Here is an 18,785-nt window from a genome sequence, read left to right on the forward strand (position 1 = left end):
TCCCAGCAAGAGATGCTCAGCTTTTTTTTTTTTTTTTTGAGACGGAGTCTCGCTCTGTCACCAGGCTGGAGTGCAGTGGTGCGATCTCGGCTCACTGCAACCACCGCCTTCCGGGTTCAAGCAATTCTCTTGCCTCAGCCACCCAAGTAGCTGAGACTACAGGTGCGTACCACCATGCCGAGCTAATTTTTGTATTTTTAGTAGAGACGGGGTTTCACCATGTTGGCCAGGATGGTCTTGGTCTCTTGACCTCATGATCCGCCTGCCTCGGCCTCCCAAAGTGCTGGGATTACAGGTTGTGAGCCACCACTCCTGGCCAGCATGCTCAGCTTCTATATTCCTTCTGTTTACATTCTTTTTTCTGCATATGTAAACAATTCCTGCTCATTGTGGGAAATTTGTGAAATAGAGTAAAATACAAAAAGGAAAAAATATAATTCAGAAAAGCACTTTTAGTGCATTATCTTCCTTTGTGTGTATATGTGTGTATCCTTTTTTCACCTAATATTATATAATTATGGTTTGGGAGCAGTGGCTTACACCTGTCATGCCAACAATTTGGGAGGCCGAGGTGGGAGGCTCACTTGAGCCTAGGAGTTTGAGACCAGCATGGGTGACATAGTGAGACCCTGTCTCTACAAAAAATAAAAAAGTAGCCAGGCGTGGTGGTGCACACCTGTAGTCCCACCTACTTGGGAGGCTGAAGAGGGAGGATCACTTGAGCCCAGGAGGTGAAGGCTGCAGTGAGCCTTGATCATGCCACTGTACTCCAGCCTGGGTGACAGAGACAGACTCTGTCTCATTCTATATATATAGAACTATGAGACCCTGTTTCATAATTCCATTATATATAACAGAATATTTTATAGTTATAGATCTATATTATAGAATATTACATATAATAGAATTATGGACATTTTCCAGTTACTGTATCATTTAGTGGTTGTCATGATAATGCTACATAACAAACAACCCCCAAACTCATGACTTAAGAATTCTTTACTCTTGCTTACATGTTTGTGGGTAAACTGGGCATAGCTTGGCTGATCTAGGCTTGGCTCCAAGTTGTTGGCTGAGTGTAGGTCTGCTCACAGGTCTCTCGTCCTCCTGGGACCAGCTGGCCGTCTGGAGGATGTTCTTATGGTGACAGCAGAAGCTCAGAGGGTAAACTGTACCACACAATGCATTTTAAGCCTCTGCTTGCATCTTGTAGGTTACCATGCCATTGCTCCAAACTAGTCACATGGCCTAGCAAGGGGTGAGGAAGTATGCTGTGCTTCCCTAATGGGAAGATTTGCAAATTCACATGGGAGAGGGTGTGGATACAAAGAGGGGTAATGAATTTAGAACAATAGTGACATTTACCACAACTATTAAATATTCCTTGAAAACATGATTTTTATTTATTTCCTTATTTTTTTTGAGACAGAGTCTCTCTTGCCCAGGCTGGAGTGCAGTGGCATGATCATAGCTCACTGCAGCCTCAACCTCCCCGGGCTCAGGTGACCTTCTCACTTCAGCTGCCTGAGTAGCTTGGACTGCAGGTGTGTGCCACCATGCTCTGCTAATTTTTGTATTTTTTGTAGAGATGCAGTATTTTTATGTTGCCCAGACTGGTCTTGAACTCCTGGGCTCAAATGATCTTCCCACCTCAGCCTCCCAAAGTGCCGGGGTTACAGGCATGAGTCACCTTGCCTGGTGAAAACATGATTTTTAATCACTGCACTATTTTCCTCCTTGTGGGTGTATTCTAATATATTTAACCATTTCCCTATTAGTGGACATTTTTGAGGCCCATGTCTTTCCTATTATAAAACACAATCACTACTGCTGTATATATACTTTTGAATGCATCTTAGATTACTTTAGATTATACTTATGAGTTAAGTTCCTGAGATAATGTTGCCCTTCAGCAGTGTATGAAAGTATTCATCTCACTGCATCATTGTCAACATTATGCATTGTGATTTTTTGGTTTGTTTTGGTTTGGTTTTTTTGGTTTGTTTCTTTAAAGACAAGAGGATGGTGAATAAAAAAGACCAGGGGGAGGAGTCTAGCAGAGGTGGGGTAGGCTGGGGAAGGGAGAAAGAAGGAAGGTGTGGAGAAAATGTGGAAGGAGGAGTTTGCCTGAGAAGACCTCAAGCCAGGGTGGTTAAGATTGACCCAGGGAATACATTCTCTAGGACCTGGCCCATCCTGCAGAGCCAGAGCTCTACCCAGGACTGCTGTTACATTTTTATACCTGGTGCCTTCTGGAGCAGCAGCGTGCTTCCCTTTCAATACTTTTTTTTTCTGTGAGATGGAGCTTCACTCTTGTCACCCAGGCTGGAGTGCCGTGGTGCGATCTTGGCTCACTGCAACTTCCGCCTCCTGGGTTAAGCGATTCTCCTGCCTCAGCCTCCAAAGTAGCTGGGGTTACAGGCACCCGCCACCACACTCAGCTAATTTTTTTTGTGTTTTTAGTAGAGACAGGGTTTCGCCATGTTGGCCAGGCTAGTCTCGACCTCCTGACCTCAGGTGATCCGCCTGCCTCAGCCTCCCAAAGTGCTGGGATTACAGGCTTGAGCCACCGCACCCAGCCCTTTCAATACTTCTTTAACCAGCTGAGATTTTCTGCTCTGAGACATATCTCCTCAGCAGTAATGTTTTCATTACTGCTGAGGCCAAATGTTCTGCTCAAGAGGAGCAGTTTGGGTCCAGCCATTCTCTAGAGAGCTCAGTCCTTCCACAGGAAAAGGGGTCTGATTCTAGTTGCCCAGGAGATCTTGCAGGTCGGAGCCCAGTGATCATTCCAGGAAGTAACGCGCCTCTGCTCTTTGACTTCCTGCAGAAACTCGCCTCTTCGGTGTGCCCCTTGACAGCCTGCTACAAGCTGACCACAAAGTCTTCCCCAGCACACAGGTCCCGCTGGTCCTTCAAGCCGTAAGTTGCCCCCAGCTTGGGTTTATTTAATCCTTTGGAGGCTGGCTCAGGGGACCATTGTCAGGAGACATCTAGCAAAGGGGTGAAAGGATGGACTTTAGAATCAGGCAGACCTGGGTTCAAATTCTGGCTCGGCACTTGCTAGCTCAGAGACCTGGGGTGGATTTTTGTTGTTGTTGTTGTTGTTTTTATTTTATAAATTTTTGTCTTAACTTTTTTGTAGAGACAGGGTCTCACTATGTTGCCCAAGCTGGTCTCGAACTCCTGGACTCAAGTGATCCTTGGGGTGGATTTTTTTTCCTTTTCTTTTTAACTTCTGAATCTTAAAGTCACGGGTGGATTTTTGAACTTTCATTAGCCTCCCTTTCAACATCTGTAAATTGGGATGATGATAACAGTATCCTCCTCTTATCAATGATTAAATGAGAAAAATGTATATGAAGCTCTCAGAATGCCTGGCTCATGGAAGAGGTCACAAAAACTAATATTATTTTGAAGGAAACCCTTCTCCTGGTACTCCCCTCTTTCTGATTTTCATGGGAGACAAATACACCATTTTGAATCCTGCTTTTCAGCTGTTCCTGGTTTAAATGCTGGTTTCTCTTTCTGACAGCTGCTGTCCTGTTTGGAAAAGAGAGGACTGGACACGGAAGGCATTCTCAGGGTGCCCGGATCCCAGGCCAGGGTCAAGGTAATGGTTTGGCTTCCCTGCTTCACTGAGGCTGCATCTCCTCCATCCTCACATGTGTGTTAAGCCAGGAGGAATCCAGTCCCTGGTTCACCAGTGATCTGTCTTTGGTCTCTGTGTGGGTCGAGGGTTTGAGAGGCTGAAGGTGGCATGATGAGCGTGGTGGCAGAGAGTGTGGGCCCTGGAGTCAGACCACCAACGTTTAATGAGCAGAGCTCTGTGCTCAGTGACACGCACATTAGACCATTTCGTCCTTACTTCAACCCCACGAGGGAGGTGCTCTTGTTGTCCCCACTTTGCAGATGAGGAAACCAAGCCCCAGAGAAGCGGTAGAGCAACTTCTACCAGAGCCCTGGGCCAACTGTGTTTTCATGCCCCACCTTCCTGTAGGGGCTGGAACAGAAACTGGAGAGAGACTTCTATGCTGGCCTTTTTAGCTGGGATGAGGTTCATCACAATGACGCCTCCGATTTGCTCAAAAGGTTCATCCGGAAGCTGCCGACACCTTTGCTCACAGCTGAGTACCTCCCGGCCTTCGCCGTGGTGCCTAGTGAGTGTGCCCAAGCCCTTAGCCTGTGCGGGGATGGAGAGTTGGTTGTCACTGGCCTTGGTTGGAGAGGGGAAGCCATGCAAAGGCAGGACTCCGTGTTCCTGGAAATGTCTGTTCCAGAAATGTCCAACTGATGGGGGAAGAAGCAAGTGTGAGCATGTGAGCCCGATGTGTGTGCATATGCATGTGCACGCGTGTCCTGCGTGTGTTGTATGGCATGTGTGCAGGCATGTGAGGAGAGGAGGCTAAGGTTTTGCACACTACAGTCCCTATTAGTTCTCACATGGATGAGTGGACTAGTTTCCTTCACATCTTGACATCCATGGGGTTGAGCTTATCAGCATCATTACCTGTGTATCTGTGGGCACACATGTGTGTGCATGTCCATCTGTGTGCACATCTGCAGATCAGCATGTGTTGCATGGACCTTGCTGTATGTATAGTCTGCATATATATGTTCCTGTCTGGACTTCTTCACAATCCACAATGAATAAACATAGTCACTTCTATTTTTCTCAAAAAAATACAGAAGCTCTCCTGAGATTTCACTCACAACCATGAGGTTCTCCCTGTCTCTCTGAATTCTCCAAAAAGCTTCAAGGCTCAGGCAGTCTGATTTCTACCCCCAAGCTAGGGACAGGGATCCTGAGAGGTTCTCTCTGACCTTTGATTCTCACAACCTCAGTGTTTTGTTTCTTCTTCCTCTTCCTCTTCTTCTTCTTCTTTTTCTTTCTTCTTTCTTCTTTCTTCTTCTTTCTTCTTTCTTCTTCTTCTTCTTCTCCTTCTTCTCCTTCTCCTTCTCCTTCTTCTTCTCCTCCTTCTCCTTCTCCTCCTCCTCCTCCTCCTCCTTCTCCTCCTCCTTCTCCTTCTCCTCCTCCTCCTCCTCCTTTCTTCTTCTTTCTTCCTCTTCCTCCTCTTCCTCCTCCTCTTCTTCTCTTCTTCTTCTTCTTCTTCTTCTTCTTCTTCTTCTTCGTCTTCTTCGTCTTCTTCGTCTTCTTCGTCTTCTTCTTCTTCTTCTTCTTCTTCTTCTTCTTCTTCTTCTTCTTCTTCTTCTTCTCCTTCTCCTTCTCCTTCTCCTTCTCCTTCTCCTTCTCCTTCTCCTTCTCCTTCTCCTTCTTCTCCTTTTTTTTTCTTTTTTTTTTCCCTTGATAAAAACGATTTTTTTTTTATTATTTTTTAGGGTACATGTGCACAACATGCAGGTTTGTTACATATGTATACGCTCGTCATGTTGGTGCTGCACCCATTAACTCATCATTTAGCATTAGGTATATCTCCTAATGCTATCCTTCCCCCCTCCCCCCAACCCACAACAGTCCCTGGTGTGTGATGTTCCCCTTCCTGTGTCCATGTGTTCTCATTGTTCAATTCCCACCTATGAGTGAGAACATACGGTGTTTGGTTTTTTGTCCTTGCGATAGTTTGCTGAGAATGATAGTTTCCAGCTTCATCCATGTCCCTACAAAGGACATGAACTCATCATTTTTTATGGCTGCATAGTATTCCATGGTATATATGTGCCACATTTTCTTAATCCAGTCTATCATTGTTGGACATTTAGGTTGGTTCCAAGTCTTTGCTATTGTGAATAGTGCCGCAATAAACATACGTGTGCATGTGTGTTTATAGCAGCATGATTTATAATCCTTTGGTTATATACCCAGTAATGGGATGGCTGGGTCAAATGGTATTTCTGGTTCTAGATCCCTGAGGAATTGCCACGTCAACTTCCACAATGGTTGAACTAGTTTCCAGTCCCACCAACAGCATAAAAATGTTCCTATTTCTCCACATCCTCTCCAGCACCTGTTGTTTCCTGACTTTTTTTTTCTTTTTATTATTATTATTATTATTATTATACTTTAGGCTCTATGGTACATGTGCGCAACGTGCAGGTAAGTTACATATGTATACATGTGCCATGCTGGTGCGCTGCACCCACCAACTCGTCATCTAGCATTAGGTATATCTCCCAATGCTATCCCTCCCCCCTCCCCCCACCCCACAACAGTCCCCGAAGTGTGATGTTCCCCTTCCTGTGTCTTCTTCTTCTTCTTCTTCTCCTTCTCCTTCTTCTCCTTCTCCTTCTTCTCCTTTTCCTTCTTCTCCTTCTCCTTCTTCTCCTTCTCCTTCTTTTCCTTCTTCTCCTTCTTCTCCTTCTTCTCCTTCTCCTTCTTCTCCTTCTCCTTCTTCTTCTTCTCCTTCTTCTTCTTCTCCTTCTTCTCCTTCTTCTTCTTCTCCTTCTTCTTCTTCTTCCTCCTCCTCCTCCTCCTTTCTTCTTCTTTCTTCTTCTTTCTTCCTCTTCCTCCTCTTCCTCCTCTTCTTCTTTTCTTCTTCTTCTTCTCTTTCTTCTTCTTCTCCTTCTCCTTCTTCTCCTTCTCCTTCTTCTCCTTCTTCTCCTTCTCCTTCTTCTCCTTCTCCTTCTCCTTCTTCTTCTTCTCCTTCTTCTTCTTCTTCTTCCTCCTCCTCCTCCTCCTCCTCCTCCTCCTCCTCCTCCTCCTCCTTCTTCATGGGGTCTTGCTCTGTCACCCAGGCTGGAGTGCAGTGGCATGATCCTAGCTCACTGCAGCCTTGAACTCTTGGGTTCAAGTGATTCTCCTGCCTCAGCCTCCCAAGTAGCTAAGAATATAGGCACATGAGACCGTGCCTGGCATACTTGTTTAACATTTTTTTGTAGTGACGGGGGTCTTGCTATGTTGCCTAGGCTAGTGTCAAACTCCTGGCCTCAAGCGATCCTCCCACTTCGGCCTCCCAAATTGATGAGGTTACAGGCATGAACCATCAGGCTTGGCCTCAACCTCACTGCAAAACATAAATCAGATTCCTTCCCTATGCTGTTGCCCACCCTCCGCAGCACTCTTGTAATTAGATTCCACTTCTTACTCGGCCCACCTGCTCCGGCTCAGGTCCTGCCTATTTCTGGCCCCCTTTCCTCCTGGGCCCCTCCTTCCCCACTGTCTGGCCAGGCTCTCCCGCTTAGCTGTTCCCCCTCCTCTTTCCTTCCCCGGGGCCTCTGCACTTGCTGCTGTGTCTGAATGGAACCTCTCTCCGCCCTCATTTGTCTGCTTTCTGCCATTCAAGTTTCAGCTGGCTGTCAGTGCCTGAGAGGGGCCTTCCATGACCCCACACACCATGCTGCCTGCCAGCCTCTATAATGACGCAACGATGCCCATCATGCTCTGATTTATTCTTTGCTTGTGTATTGTGTCTCCTCTCTGAAATGTAAGCTCCATGAGCCTGTGACTTTGTTTTCCTCCTTCACTATTGTGTCCAAGATTCCTAGACTGAGCACAGCACCTGACAGGTACTTGATAGATATTTGTTGATAAGTGAGAGAACGAAAGAAGGGAAGGAGGGAGGGAAGGAGGAAGGAAGGAACGTAGGTAGGTAGGTCATATGGGGTCGCAGGCCTGGCGCCCGGGGTGCTCAGCCTCTGTCTCCTACACAGCTCTTCTCCAGGTTCCAGCCAGCTCTCAGCTGCTGGGTCTTGTCTGGCTCTGATGAACTCCTTCTTTGAATCTATAACTACTACCTCCTCCTACCTACCTTCTCTCCCCGGAGATCCTGACACCAGGTGTGAGACAGCTTTTCCTTTTCAACCCTCACAACACAGAGGGTTTCATGAAAACCTTCTATCTGGGCCCATTGAGCTCTATGTCTCCCTTCCTAAGGGTAATTTGCTGATTCATTGCATTTCTGACCCTAGGCTGCAGCCTGGACTGCATATCTAGGTCTGTGCGTCATGTGCTTGCCTGCACACACATGCGTGTGTTTGTTTTGTTACACAAAGTATAGCGAGTGAACCTCTCCACCAGCACTGGTCAGGGCTCTGTCTGAGCCAACATTACACAAGGAAATAGTCCCACACCTTATGAAAAAAGGGATTCCTGGCTGTCCCCTGGCTTTCCAGCTCTGGAATTTCCCCAAGAAGAGACCAGACTGAGGGAGGGAGTCCCTGAGCCTCCCATGGAGACTGAGGTCCCTCCCTTCCCACAGACATCCCCAACCTGAAGCAGCGCCTGCAGGTTCTTCACCTGCTCATCCTGATCCTCCCAGAACCCAACAGAAATGCCTTAAAGGTAAGAGTTACCATGCACCACCACCACTCTGCCATCTCAGCCCACAGCCACAGCCACAGCCATGGCTCCAAATGTGCTCATTCATTCATTCATTCATTCAGCAACTCTGCCAGGTGCTAGAGTTCAGTGATGACCCACAGACCTCTCTTGAGACTTTTTCCTAAAGAAAGTAGATAAGTCCTGAAAGGGGATAGTCCCAGAGTGGGCACTGCAGAGCGTCAGTTCCACGTGGTGCTAACAGGTGTTAGCACCTTGTGGCCAAGCATGGATGGGTAAACACAGAGTTCATGAAACAAGATTAAGAATACTCTTCTCCCCAGGACTTCTCAAAGCCTTTGGTATACTGAGGCTTTGAGAGAATCTCCAAGTGGGATTAAAGTATGCAGCACGCTCCAAACTCAGTTGATCACGGACCTCTTTTGTTGTGGAAAGCATTGCACGGCACTGGTGTTCCATGCAGAACCAGTTTGGGAAACAAACCCTTAGCAAATTCCCCTTGTCGTATGGGAGTGGATGCTGGGCCTTGGCCCAGCTCCCTGTACCCTCTTGACTGTCCTTCAGTCAGACTCAAGGTATGCCTCCAGGATCAGCCTATGAGGAGGCCCCGGGTCTTCCTGTTTGAGTTTCTGCTTCCTTTTCAGTAAACTGAGGATGATAATAGCATTAATAGCATCTTGTCTAATTGTTTTGGAAATCATAAAAGCTAACTTATGAGGAATCATGGGGTAGAAGATGATGCTTTGCAGGGTACTCAATATGTGTCCTCTCTTCCTATCCTCTCTCCCTCCCTCCCTCCCTTCCTTCCTTCCTTTCTTCCTCCCTCCCTCCTTCCCTCCCACCTCCCTTCCATTTATTCTTCCTTCCTCCACCCATTTATTCTCATTCATCCATCTATTCATCTTTTCTTTCTCCATTCATCCATCCATCCATCCATCCATCTATTCATCTTTTCTTTCTCCATTCATCCATCCATCCATCCATCCATCCATCCCTCCCTCCCTTCTTCACTCCCTTCTTCACTCCATCCCTTTGTCCTTATTGGCTATATGACTCTTGGCACATTCTCCAAGCTTGTTTCCTTATCTATAAAACACATGCAATAATAAGAGCTACCTTGGCCGGGCACAGTGGCTCATTCCTGTAATCCCAGCACTTTGGGAGACCAAGATGGGAGGATCACTTGAGGTCAGGAGTTCAAGATCAGCCTGTCCAACATGGTGAAACCCCGTCTCTACTACAAATAAAAAAATTAGCTAGGTGTGGTGGTGCACACTTGTAATCCCAGCTACTTGGGAGGCTGAGGTGGGCGGGTCGCTTGAACCTGGGAGGCAGAGGTTGCAGTGAGCTGAGCCAAGATCACACCACTGCATTCCAGCCTGGGAGACAGAGCGAGACTCTGACTCAAAAACAAAACAAAACAAAACAAAAAACAAAAACTACCTTATAAAGTTTCTGTAAGGATTAAATAAGATGTACCAACTAAAAGCCCAGGAACACAAAGAATACATAGTAAATGGTAGCTCTTATCACTTTCTGCTGCTCTTCCCAGCGTCTCTGCTTCTCCCAGCGTCTCTGCTTCTCTATTCTTTCCTTTGCATTTTGGGTAGATCCAGACTCCAGAAAGAAGGAGCTATCCTGGGCCTCACCAGGAAATGAGCCATGTTCCAGACCTGTGGCCCTTTTCTACCTGGAAGTTGAAGTCTGACCCAGTTGTCTTATTAGTCTCTGAGGGAGCAGGGGAGGGAAAGAGTTTTGGACACACTGCAGAGCAGGAAACGGAGACACAGAGAGGTCATGGAGTGGGCTGGTGACACAGCTGGAATGGGAGCCCCTCTTGCTGCCCTCCCATCTCCTGGCTCCTTCCTAGCACCCCCTTATCATGCGTCAGAATGCCCTGGGGATGGTGGGGAGGCGCCAGGGATGGGCTGAGATTTGAGGGAGGCTCTGCACCCTCCCCTAGGCACTGCTGGAATTCCTCAGGAAGGTGGTGGCCTGGGAACAGCACAACAAGATGACTCTGTGGAATGTTTCCACCGTGATGGCCCCTAACCTCTTTCTGCACCAAGGGCAGTCCCCCAAGCTCCCCAAAGGCAAGGAGAAGCAGCTGGCAGAGGGGGCAGCTGAGGTGGTGCAGATAATGGTGCACTACCAGGATCTGCTGTGGACGGTGAGTGCTGCTGGGCGCTGGGTATCCCTCCTCTGGGTGTAGCTGCCCTGCCGCCCCTGCTCTCCAGGAGCCTGGGCATTGTCCTTTCAGTTCCCTAGTGTGTCCCTTCCAGGACCTTTGTTGGCCTCTGCACAGGCCTGTGTTTTCTTCCTCCTCCTGCCTTAGTAACCAAGAAGAAATATCTTCACTTTCTGTTTCCAATGCCACGCCTCTCAGTCAGTCTGCTGCCATCTGGTCTACCCCAGATTGCAGGAGTTCCCCTAACTCCTGCAAATAATTCCTTCACATCAAAGCTTTTATGCTGCTGAGAAAGCCCCATCCCTGAGGCCCAGGATCACAGGGTCTGCCTAAGACAGAGCCCAGAACCAGATAACAGGGATACCCCTGCCCCCCTGCCCCCACCGTGAGCTTTGCCCTGAGTAACAAGTGACGGCCAGGGGAGGAGCCAGAGCAGGAGAGAGGCCCCTCTGCGGTGTCAGCATGCATGGTACCCCTAGCACTGAGACCCCTCCAGCTCTTGAGACTCCTGTGAACACAAGGTAGCACCATCTACCACTGCTGACCAGGCTGCTTTCTCACCTAGAGATGCATAGCCTCTTCCCTCCATCTGTTCATTCATCCTTCCATTCAGTCTCCCATCCACCCACCCACTCACCCACCTACCCATCCATCCATCCACCCACTCACCCACCAACCCATCCATTTATGCAACTGCCCATCACCCACCCACTCACCCACCCACCTATCCCCCCCACCCATCTACTTACCCACCCATCCATCCATTAATTCCTCCAACTCCCCCATCCACCCATCTGCCAATCTATCATCCACTCACCCATCCACCAATCATGCATCTCTCCACTCATCTACCAATCCATCCATCCACTCATTCACCCATCCATCCACGCACCCATCTACCCAACCATGCATCTATCCAACTAAACCATGCATCTATCCAACTATCTACCCATCCACCCATCTACCAAACCATGCATCTATCCCACTATCTACCCATCCATCCACCCACAGTCCTTCCCCCTTTCCCTCCCTTCTTCCATGGTCATTAGGTTAGATTTCCTATTCCAGAAACCAGCAAGTGAAGCCCTCTCTGACTGTTCCCACTTTCTTTCCGACCCTGCCTGGGCACTCTTCTGTGTTCTAAACACAGCAAATGCCAGCTGGCACTCCAAACTCATCTAATACTTCAAACTTCTGAATTTTTGCTTATGCAGTTTACTCTGCCTGGAATTCCCTTCCCTTTTTTTTTTTTTTTTTTAAGGGCAGAAACTTGGTGTCCTCTGCTCATTCTTCAAGACCTCCTAGTTCAAGAGTCAACTCCTCTGTCAAAAGTCCCCTACTCCTCCCTCATACATCCCTTACATCCTCATAGTTCCTTTCTTCTCTGCACTCAGCCCTTTGAGATAATGTTGCTACTAAAAGACATTGGATTGTAATACTTCTTTTTATTGGAGGAAGCTTTAAAAATTCAAGAAATTCCTGAATGTTTTCTTGTTAGAAAAGCTTCAGAAAACATAGACAGAAAAAGTGAAAGGGGAGAACCCCCATCACCCTCACCCTTCCCCATGTGTGTCACCTTTAGACAGCACACACATAGCAAAGAGGGGAGTTCAGAATCGACTCCAGTTCCGTCAGACCCTGGGAGACAGAAACATGTTATTAGCAGGGTTCATGGAGTCTGGGTTCTCTGACTCTGCTGGGTTCGGATCCCACAGATAGGGATGGGTTGATCTGGAGGTCTCTGTAGGAATCCCCCAGTGTGGGCTGTCTGGGGGTTCTCAGAGCAGAGCCTGCTCCAGATGTGTTTTGGGGACACCCCTGCCTGAGTGTGCCCTCAGCAGGTGCAGTACCCTCCAGCTTCTGTCGAGGGGACCACTATCCACTAAGCCTCAGGGTGGGCTCCACTCTCAGGGTCCCCTACTCCAAGATCCACTTTAGGGGCTGAATGCCCCCTCCTCATTCCACCAAACCAGTGCTTCCGTCCCATGTCCAACAAATGCATATTTCCAAGCCCTGTGGGACGCTGGGCCAGGGAAGAGGCCACGATGACCCTGGAGGGGGCTCTGCCTCTCGCCCCCAGAATTCCTATCCCCCTGCCAAGACTTGATCCTTTCTGGCCAGGTCGCCTCTTTCCTAGTCGCCCAGGTGCGAAAACTGAACGACAGCAGCAGCAGACGCCCCCAGCTCTGCGACGCAGGCCTCAAGACTTGGCTGCGGAGGATGCACGCAGACAGGGACAAGGCGGGGGACGGCCTCGAGGCGGTGAGTGCCCCCGACCCCAGACAGGTGGAGAAGGGCCGAGGCGACAGGAGGGCACCTGGGGCGCGGTGCTTCCCTTCCTCCAGGTCCCCGCTACCGGGCTGCCAGCAACGGCCCAGTGACGCCACCAGGAGGCGCTGCGGCGCCGTCACGGGGAGAGAGGAGGCGTGGCTGCGAAACGAGGGCTTAGAAGGGGGTTGGGGAGGGGAAATGGAGTGACTCGGAGACTTCCCCTAGAAACCATCACCGCCGCCCCATTTTTAGGCAGCCCCTGGCCGAGGGTTGGGAAAATGGGGGTCGCTCTGCGGGGTATGAGGTGATTGGGGCTGGGAGTGGGATAGTAGAAGGGAAGAGCCTTCCAAAATTACTGAGTATTCCTGGGAGGGGTCCTGAACACGGTTCCTTATTAAAGTCCCGATCAGAGAAATTGATGAGCCTTGAGGCTGCACCGTGCACAATGTGTGGGTGATGGGTCTTTATACAAACCTACATGTCTGTGTTTGTGGGTGCGTTGCATGTACTCCTGCTATGTGTACAAGTGCACAACACAGGCATAAAAACACAAACACAGGCATAGAAACACAAACACACATCCGGAATGTGTATGTCTGTGATCTGTTCCCAAGTGGCCGGTGTGCGTGTGTGTGTGTGTGTGTGTGTGTGCATCTTGTGATTTTCAGCGTGGGCATTTGTGTAAGTGCCATGTATGCGTGTTTATGCATCCATGTTTGAACTCCAGGCAAGCTGACTCCTATATATATGGATCTTTCTCTCTGTCTCTCTGCAGACTCCCAAGGTGGCAAAGATCCAGGTGGTCTGGCCTATCAAGGACCCCTTGAAGGTGCCTCTCACCCCCAGCACCAAAGTGGCCCACGTCCTGAGGCAGTTCACAGAGCACCTCAGCCCTGGTTCCAAGGGTCAAGAAGACAGTGAGGACATGGACAGCCTCCTTCTACAGTAAGGGGCACCTCCTGGAGGCAGGAGCCTCTTCCCTGCAGGGAGGGCTCTGCACCCCAGAACTGAAGGCCACCAGGGAATTACACATACTGTTGGCCTGACCTGGCCTTCCCTTTCTGGGGTGGTCAGATGGGTTCTCCAACCTTAGAGAGTTTCTTGGCTCCAAGTAATAATCATGATGACCACCACTCACTCATTCATTTTAATAGGTATTTAATGAATGCCTACCGGCAGGCACCATGTTTTTCTGTTTGTTTGTTTGTTTGTTTGTTGTTTGGAGACGGAATCTAGCTCTGTCGCCCAAGCTGGAGTGCAGTGGCTCGATCTTGGCTCACTGCAACCTCCTCCTCCCAGGTTCAAGCGATTTTCCTGCCTCAGTCTCCCAAGTAGCTGGGATTACATGTGCCTGCCACCATGCCTGGCTAATTTTTTTGTATTTTTAGTAGAGACAGGGTTTTACCATGTTAGCCAGGCTGGTGTCAAACTCCTGACCTCAAGTGATCTGCCCACCTCAGCCTCCCAAAGTGCTGGGATTACAGGCGTGAGCCACCGCACCTGGCCCACCATGTATTAAGAGAATTATTGACTAGACATGAAAAGAACAGACAGAGGCCCTGCTCTTAAGAGCTCACAGCCCTAAGGAAGAGCTGGACATAAAGCAAATAGTCACGAATCAAAGATCAAGTTACAAACTGTATTACGTTTCATAAGAAATGCAGGGAACAATGTGTCTGGAAGACAAGGAAGCTGGTGGCATCTGGGAGTGAGGTGAGGCTTCCAGGCACAGAAAACTGCACGGTAAAGGTCCTGCAGCAAGGAGCAGAGGCTGGCCAAGGATCTGGAAGAAGGTTGGGGGCTGATGTGCAGCCATCATTCCCAGGGTAGAGGAAACAGCCTGAGACCTCAAGAGCTTCCTTGTTGGCATTGGCACAAGGGACCCTCAGACTGTCATCTTCAGCAAGTATCTGGTCCAGCTCCTCCTTGAACAGATGGGAGCACTAAGACTCAGAAAAGAGAAGGGACTTGCCCGAGGCCACATGGCAGAAAGGAAGCCATGGAATTGAACTCAGGATACCCATAATTATCATATAATAATTGTGATTCTTACATGATAAGCATAATTATCACATGTAATCATACAATGTCCATAATCCATCTGGACTCAAAATCTTCCCCTCACAGCAGGCTCCTGTCCCCATCTGTCACCACTCATTCCCTTGCCCTCGCAGTCTCCATTCTGATGCCCGGAAGGAAGAGTCCTCACAGCGGGGTGCACCCTTGGCTGAGCCTCACCACGTGCCCTCCAGCTACCTCTCCCCAGCCCCTGGATGCTGGACTCTGTCACTGGCTCCAGCTCTCTCAGGAGGATCCTTATGCTTCTCCCCCATGGGACCAAAAATCAGTGAGGACTGCCCTTTCCAGGCCTGGGGGCCATGCACAGTTGTTGGTCTTGCTGTTTCCAGAAGAAAAAGGCAGTAGTTTTTTTTTCTCTCTCTCTGTTTTACAGCCACAGGTCCATGGAGTCAGCCAACATCCTCCTCTATGAAGTTGGAGGGAATATCAGTAAGTTCCACTGTGGGAAACGGGAACAGAGCCCGGGTCCCTGGGAATTCTTCGACCTCAAAGGCTCACTGGGCCCTTCTCGGGGAGGCCAGAGTAGGCCTGCAGATGAGCCCTCCCCTCAGGTCTCTGTCTTCAATGAAACCAGGTGGAGTCCTGCTGTAAGGTTAAAGGTTAGCCTGTGCAAGTCTTAGGAGCCTATCCTGGAATTTGGATTTTGCCTAGAGCTGCCTCAGGCTTGCAGAGAGGGACAGAAGATTTGTTTAGTGTGAAGGTTTGCAGTAGCACCAGTGAAACCAACGCCTCTGGGACACCCTAGCTGGGATGGACCTCATCCCGGGCCTAGGGGCCAAGGAGTCCTTAAGGAATTCTGCAAACACATATCCAGCTCTGGGAGGTCCCTGGCTCTGTGGGAACCAAGGATAGGCAGCTGTTTCCCTTTGCGTTCTCTAGAGCAATGATCCTCAGACTTTACCAGAACCTCAGGATCACCTGGAGGGCTAAGACACAGATGGCCGGGCCTAAGAATGTGTGTTTCTGATGAGTTCCCAGGAGCTGCGGATGCTGTTGGTCGAGGGGCCACACTTTGAGGGCCACTGGCCAAGAAGCAGAAGCTAAGACATGGCTTCAGTAGTACATGATGCATTGAGGGGGTACCCCTCAGGAAAAGGTTCCAAGGGACGGAGTGAAGGAGGATAGGGAAGGGGCAGGGGCCAGGAGTGTTCGCATCCTGGAGCTTGGCCTGATCCACTAGGGGGCTCTAGAGTACAAATCACATCAGAGTTGTTGCATTTTGAGGCAAGGACACTGGTCTTTGGTACATCTGTGTCCGTCAGTCATCGACCGTGGAAAACGTCTGTGTCCGTCAGTCATCGACCCTCCCTGGGGAAAGGGGGTGTCATCGACCCACCCCCGGGGAAAGGGGGTGTCACTTTTCTGGCAAGGCATCTTCCCTCAGTGGAGCTCAATTCTCCAGCAAAAGAGGTAGCTGTGAGCTGTAGCAGTCAAGACGCACACAGCCAGGGGACAGTGCACCGCCTGATGAAGGGCCCTGTGCAGGGGAACAGCATCTCCCACAGCCTCCCACTCAACCTCCTTCACCCCTTCTTCCCACAGATGAGCATCGCCTGGACCTAGATGCCTACCTCTTAGATCTGTACCGTGCCAACCCGCATGGCGAGTGGATCCTTAAACAGAGCCCCACCTAAACCCTGCGAGTCTCAGGAGCAGCCTGGATGCCTCATCCTCTCCCCTCCTGGCTCTGTGTCCATGTGCCCAGCATGAGAACCAAGCTATTTCAGGGGAAGGCCTGAGTTTTCTTCCAAGGCATCCTTCTCTGAAATGCCTCTCAGACCCTTCAGAAATAGACTCAGAGCTGGTGCTCTCTCCACTCAGAGGGGATGAGGAGCTAGGGCCTCAGGGAGGGGAGGCCAACGCTGTAGCCATGATCAGCCCTGGGAGAACTGGACAGAGGAAGAACTTCGCTTCACAGCTCTCATGTTTTAACCACGCACACAAAGCCCTCACTCCCCTCCACCCCCCAGCCCTCCAGAGAGTTGCTTCCTACACCAAGCTTGCTGTATGACACCACCACTTGGAGCACTTGGATCTCCATGGGCTTCTGTCCATGGCTTCCAGACTGGAGGAAAATTAAAAATGCAGCACCTTTATCAAGAGGTGCCCCCCAGGCAAAGTTGTTTTGAAAGTGGCCCTACAATATGTAGTAGCAGCAGCACCAGAGACAAAACCAGGAGAGCTCTGTGACCTTGGACAAGCCCCTTGCCCTCTCAGAATCCTTGCAGGATGAGGGGCTAGGGCCTCAGGGACAGGAAGCCAACATTGTAGCCATGATCAGCCCCGGGAGAACTGGACAGAGGAAGACTTCGCTTCACAGCTCTCATGCTTTACATGTTGATTTGTACAATCTTGTCATTTTGTAATATAATATGTAAATGTAATTGTTTAAACATTAAAGGCAGAACAAGTTCAATGTCACGTTTACTTTGCCTGTTTGTCTCTCCAGTCCAGTGCTCGGTAGGTGTTGTCCTTCCAGCGAGTTGACATGGGAGCTTGGTGACAAGAGCATCTTGCTGAGCTGCTCAAAGGGCTCTGGCCCATGTGGTCCAGCCGCGCCTTGAACCCACAACCACCGGGGGTGGGGGGGGTGGGCAGGAAGAGAACTCATAATGGGGAGGCATGGAGTAATGACACCCATTGCTGAAGGGTGGGGGCATTGCAGGGACAGCCTCTCTGGGAATCCTCTCATCTCCTACAGTCCCGGGTCTCACCCTTCCTCTTCTCCTCTGCCCTGGGTCTGTATCCTCAGGCCAGGTGAGGCTTTGCTTATTTGTTCACTTAACAATGAGTTTACTGAGCATTTAATATGTGCCAAGAGGTTCACACATTTAATCTTCACAATAATCCAGTGTCTTCGGTTTGGGTTCCTCCAGAAGCAAAATGTGAGGCAAAGATTCAAGTGCAAATAGTGGTCCTAAGAAATGCAAGAGAGTGGGGATATGAGAGAAAGAGGGGGAGGCAGTCTATAAAAGGGTGCACGATCACAAGCAAGCTACCACTGGGGGCATCTCGAGCTTAATTCCACTGGAGAACTCTGAGAAACAGTATGGAAGATGTCCTTCAGAGTCACCCTACCCAAGGGGCAAGGGAGCCAGTGTGTTTATTCAACTCCTGTGAGTCATTGGTTGAGGGCTGCTCCTGAGGAGTATAGGTATTTGTTTCCTGGTACTTCCGCCTGCCAGAGTGCAGGCACAGTGTGCTCCAATACTCAGAGAAAGCCCTCAAGAAGAGATACAGATACTGGCAACTAGACATTGGCCACTATACACAGATGGCAAGTGCTGAAGGGATATGGGTGGGCATCCAACAGCACCTGCTTCACCCTGTGAGGCAATGATGGTGAGATACTGATGCTGATGATGATGGTGATCATGGTGATGCCAATGCTGATGCTGCTGTGGTGGTGGTGGTGATGGTAATCATGATGATGATGGTGATGCTGCTGATGGTGGTGATGGTGATGCTGCTGATGGTGATGATGGTGATGCTGCTGATGGTGATGATGGTGGGGATAATGATGGTGATGCTGCTGATGGTAACGGTGGTGATGATGATGGTGATGCCACTAATGGTGGTGATGGTGATGCTGCCGATAGTGATGGTGGTGATGATGATGGTGATGCTGCTGATGGTGGTGATGGTGTTGCTGCTGATGGTGATGATGGTGGTGATTATGATGGTGATGCTGCTGCTGCTGCTGGTGATCCTGCTGATGGTTTTGATGGTTATGACGATGGTGATGCTGCTGATGGTGATGATGGTGATAATGGTGATGATGCTGATGGTAATGATGATGATGGTGAGGGTAATAATGGTAATGATGGTGATGGCGATCATGGTGATAATAACGATGATGCTGATGGTGATGATGACGGTGATGCTACTGCTATTGCTGCTGATGATGGTGATGATGCCAAGAGCTTGACAAGTTTAATCCTCACAATAATCCAGTGTCTTAGTTGGGGCAATGATGGTGATGATGGCAGCTGTCACTAAGCAGTTACTATG

At 49.4% G+C, this 18,785-nt stretch overlaps 1 protein-coding gene across 1 annotated transcript in view; it reads left to right on the forward strand.

The window, feature by feature from the left end:
- Positions 1–17,195, forward strand: part of ARHGAP40 (Rho GTPase activating protein 40) — a 51,142-nt gene extending 33,947 nt beyond the window's left edge. The window contains exons 7-15 of the mRNA XM_054541786.1: positions 2,831–2,922; positions 3,536–3,613; positions 4,001–4,160; positions 8,157–8,239; positions 10,200–10,406; positions 12,546–12,686; positions 13,471–13,640; positions 15,148–15,203; positions 16,317–17,195. Coding sequence (XP_054397761.1) covers positions 2,831–2,922; positions 3,536–3,613; positions 4,001–4,160; positions 8,157–8,239; positions 10,200–10,406; positions 12,546–12,686; positions 13,471–13,640; positions 15,148–15,203; positions 16,317–16,408 — 1,079 coding nt within the window. The 3' untranslated portion in view covers positions 16,409–17,195. The remainder of the gene's footprint in view (positions 1–2,830; positions 2,923–3,535; positions 3,614–4,000; positions 4,161–8,156; positions 8,240–10,199; positions 10,407–12,545; positions 12,687–13,470; positions 13,641–15,147; positions 15,204–16,316) is intronic.
- Positions 17,196–18,785: the final 1,590 nt, after the last annotated feature.

The sequence above is a fragment of the Pongo abelii genome, chromosome 21, assembly GCF_028885655.2.
Source record: "Pongo abelii isolate AG06213 chromosome 21, NHGRI_mPonAbe1-v2.0_pri, whole genome shotgun sequence".
Classification (NCBI taxonomy): Eukaryota; Metazoa; Chordata; class Mammalia; order Primates; family Hominidae; genus Pongo; species Pongo abelii.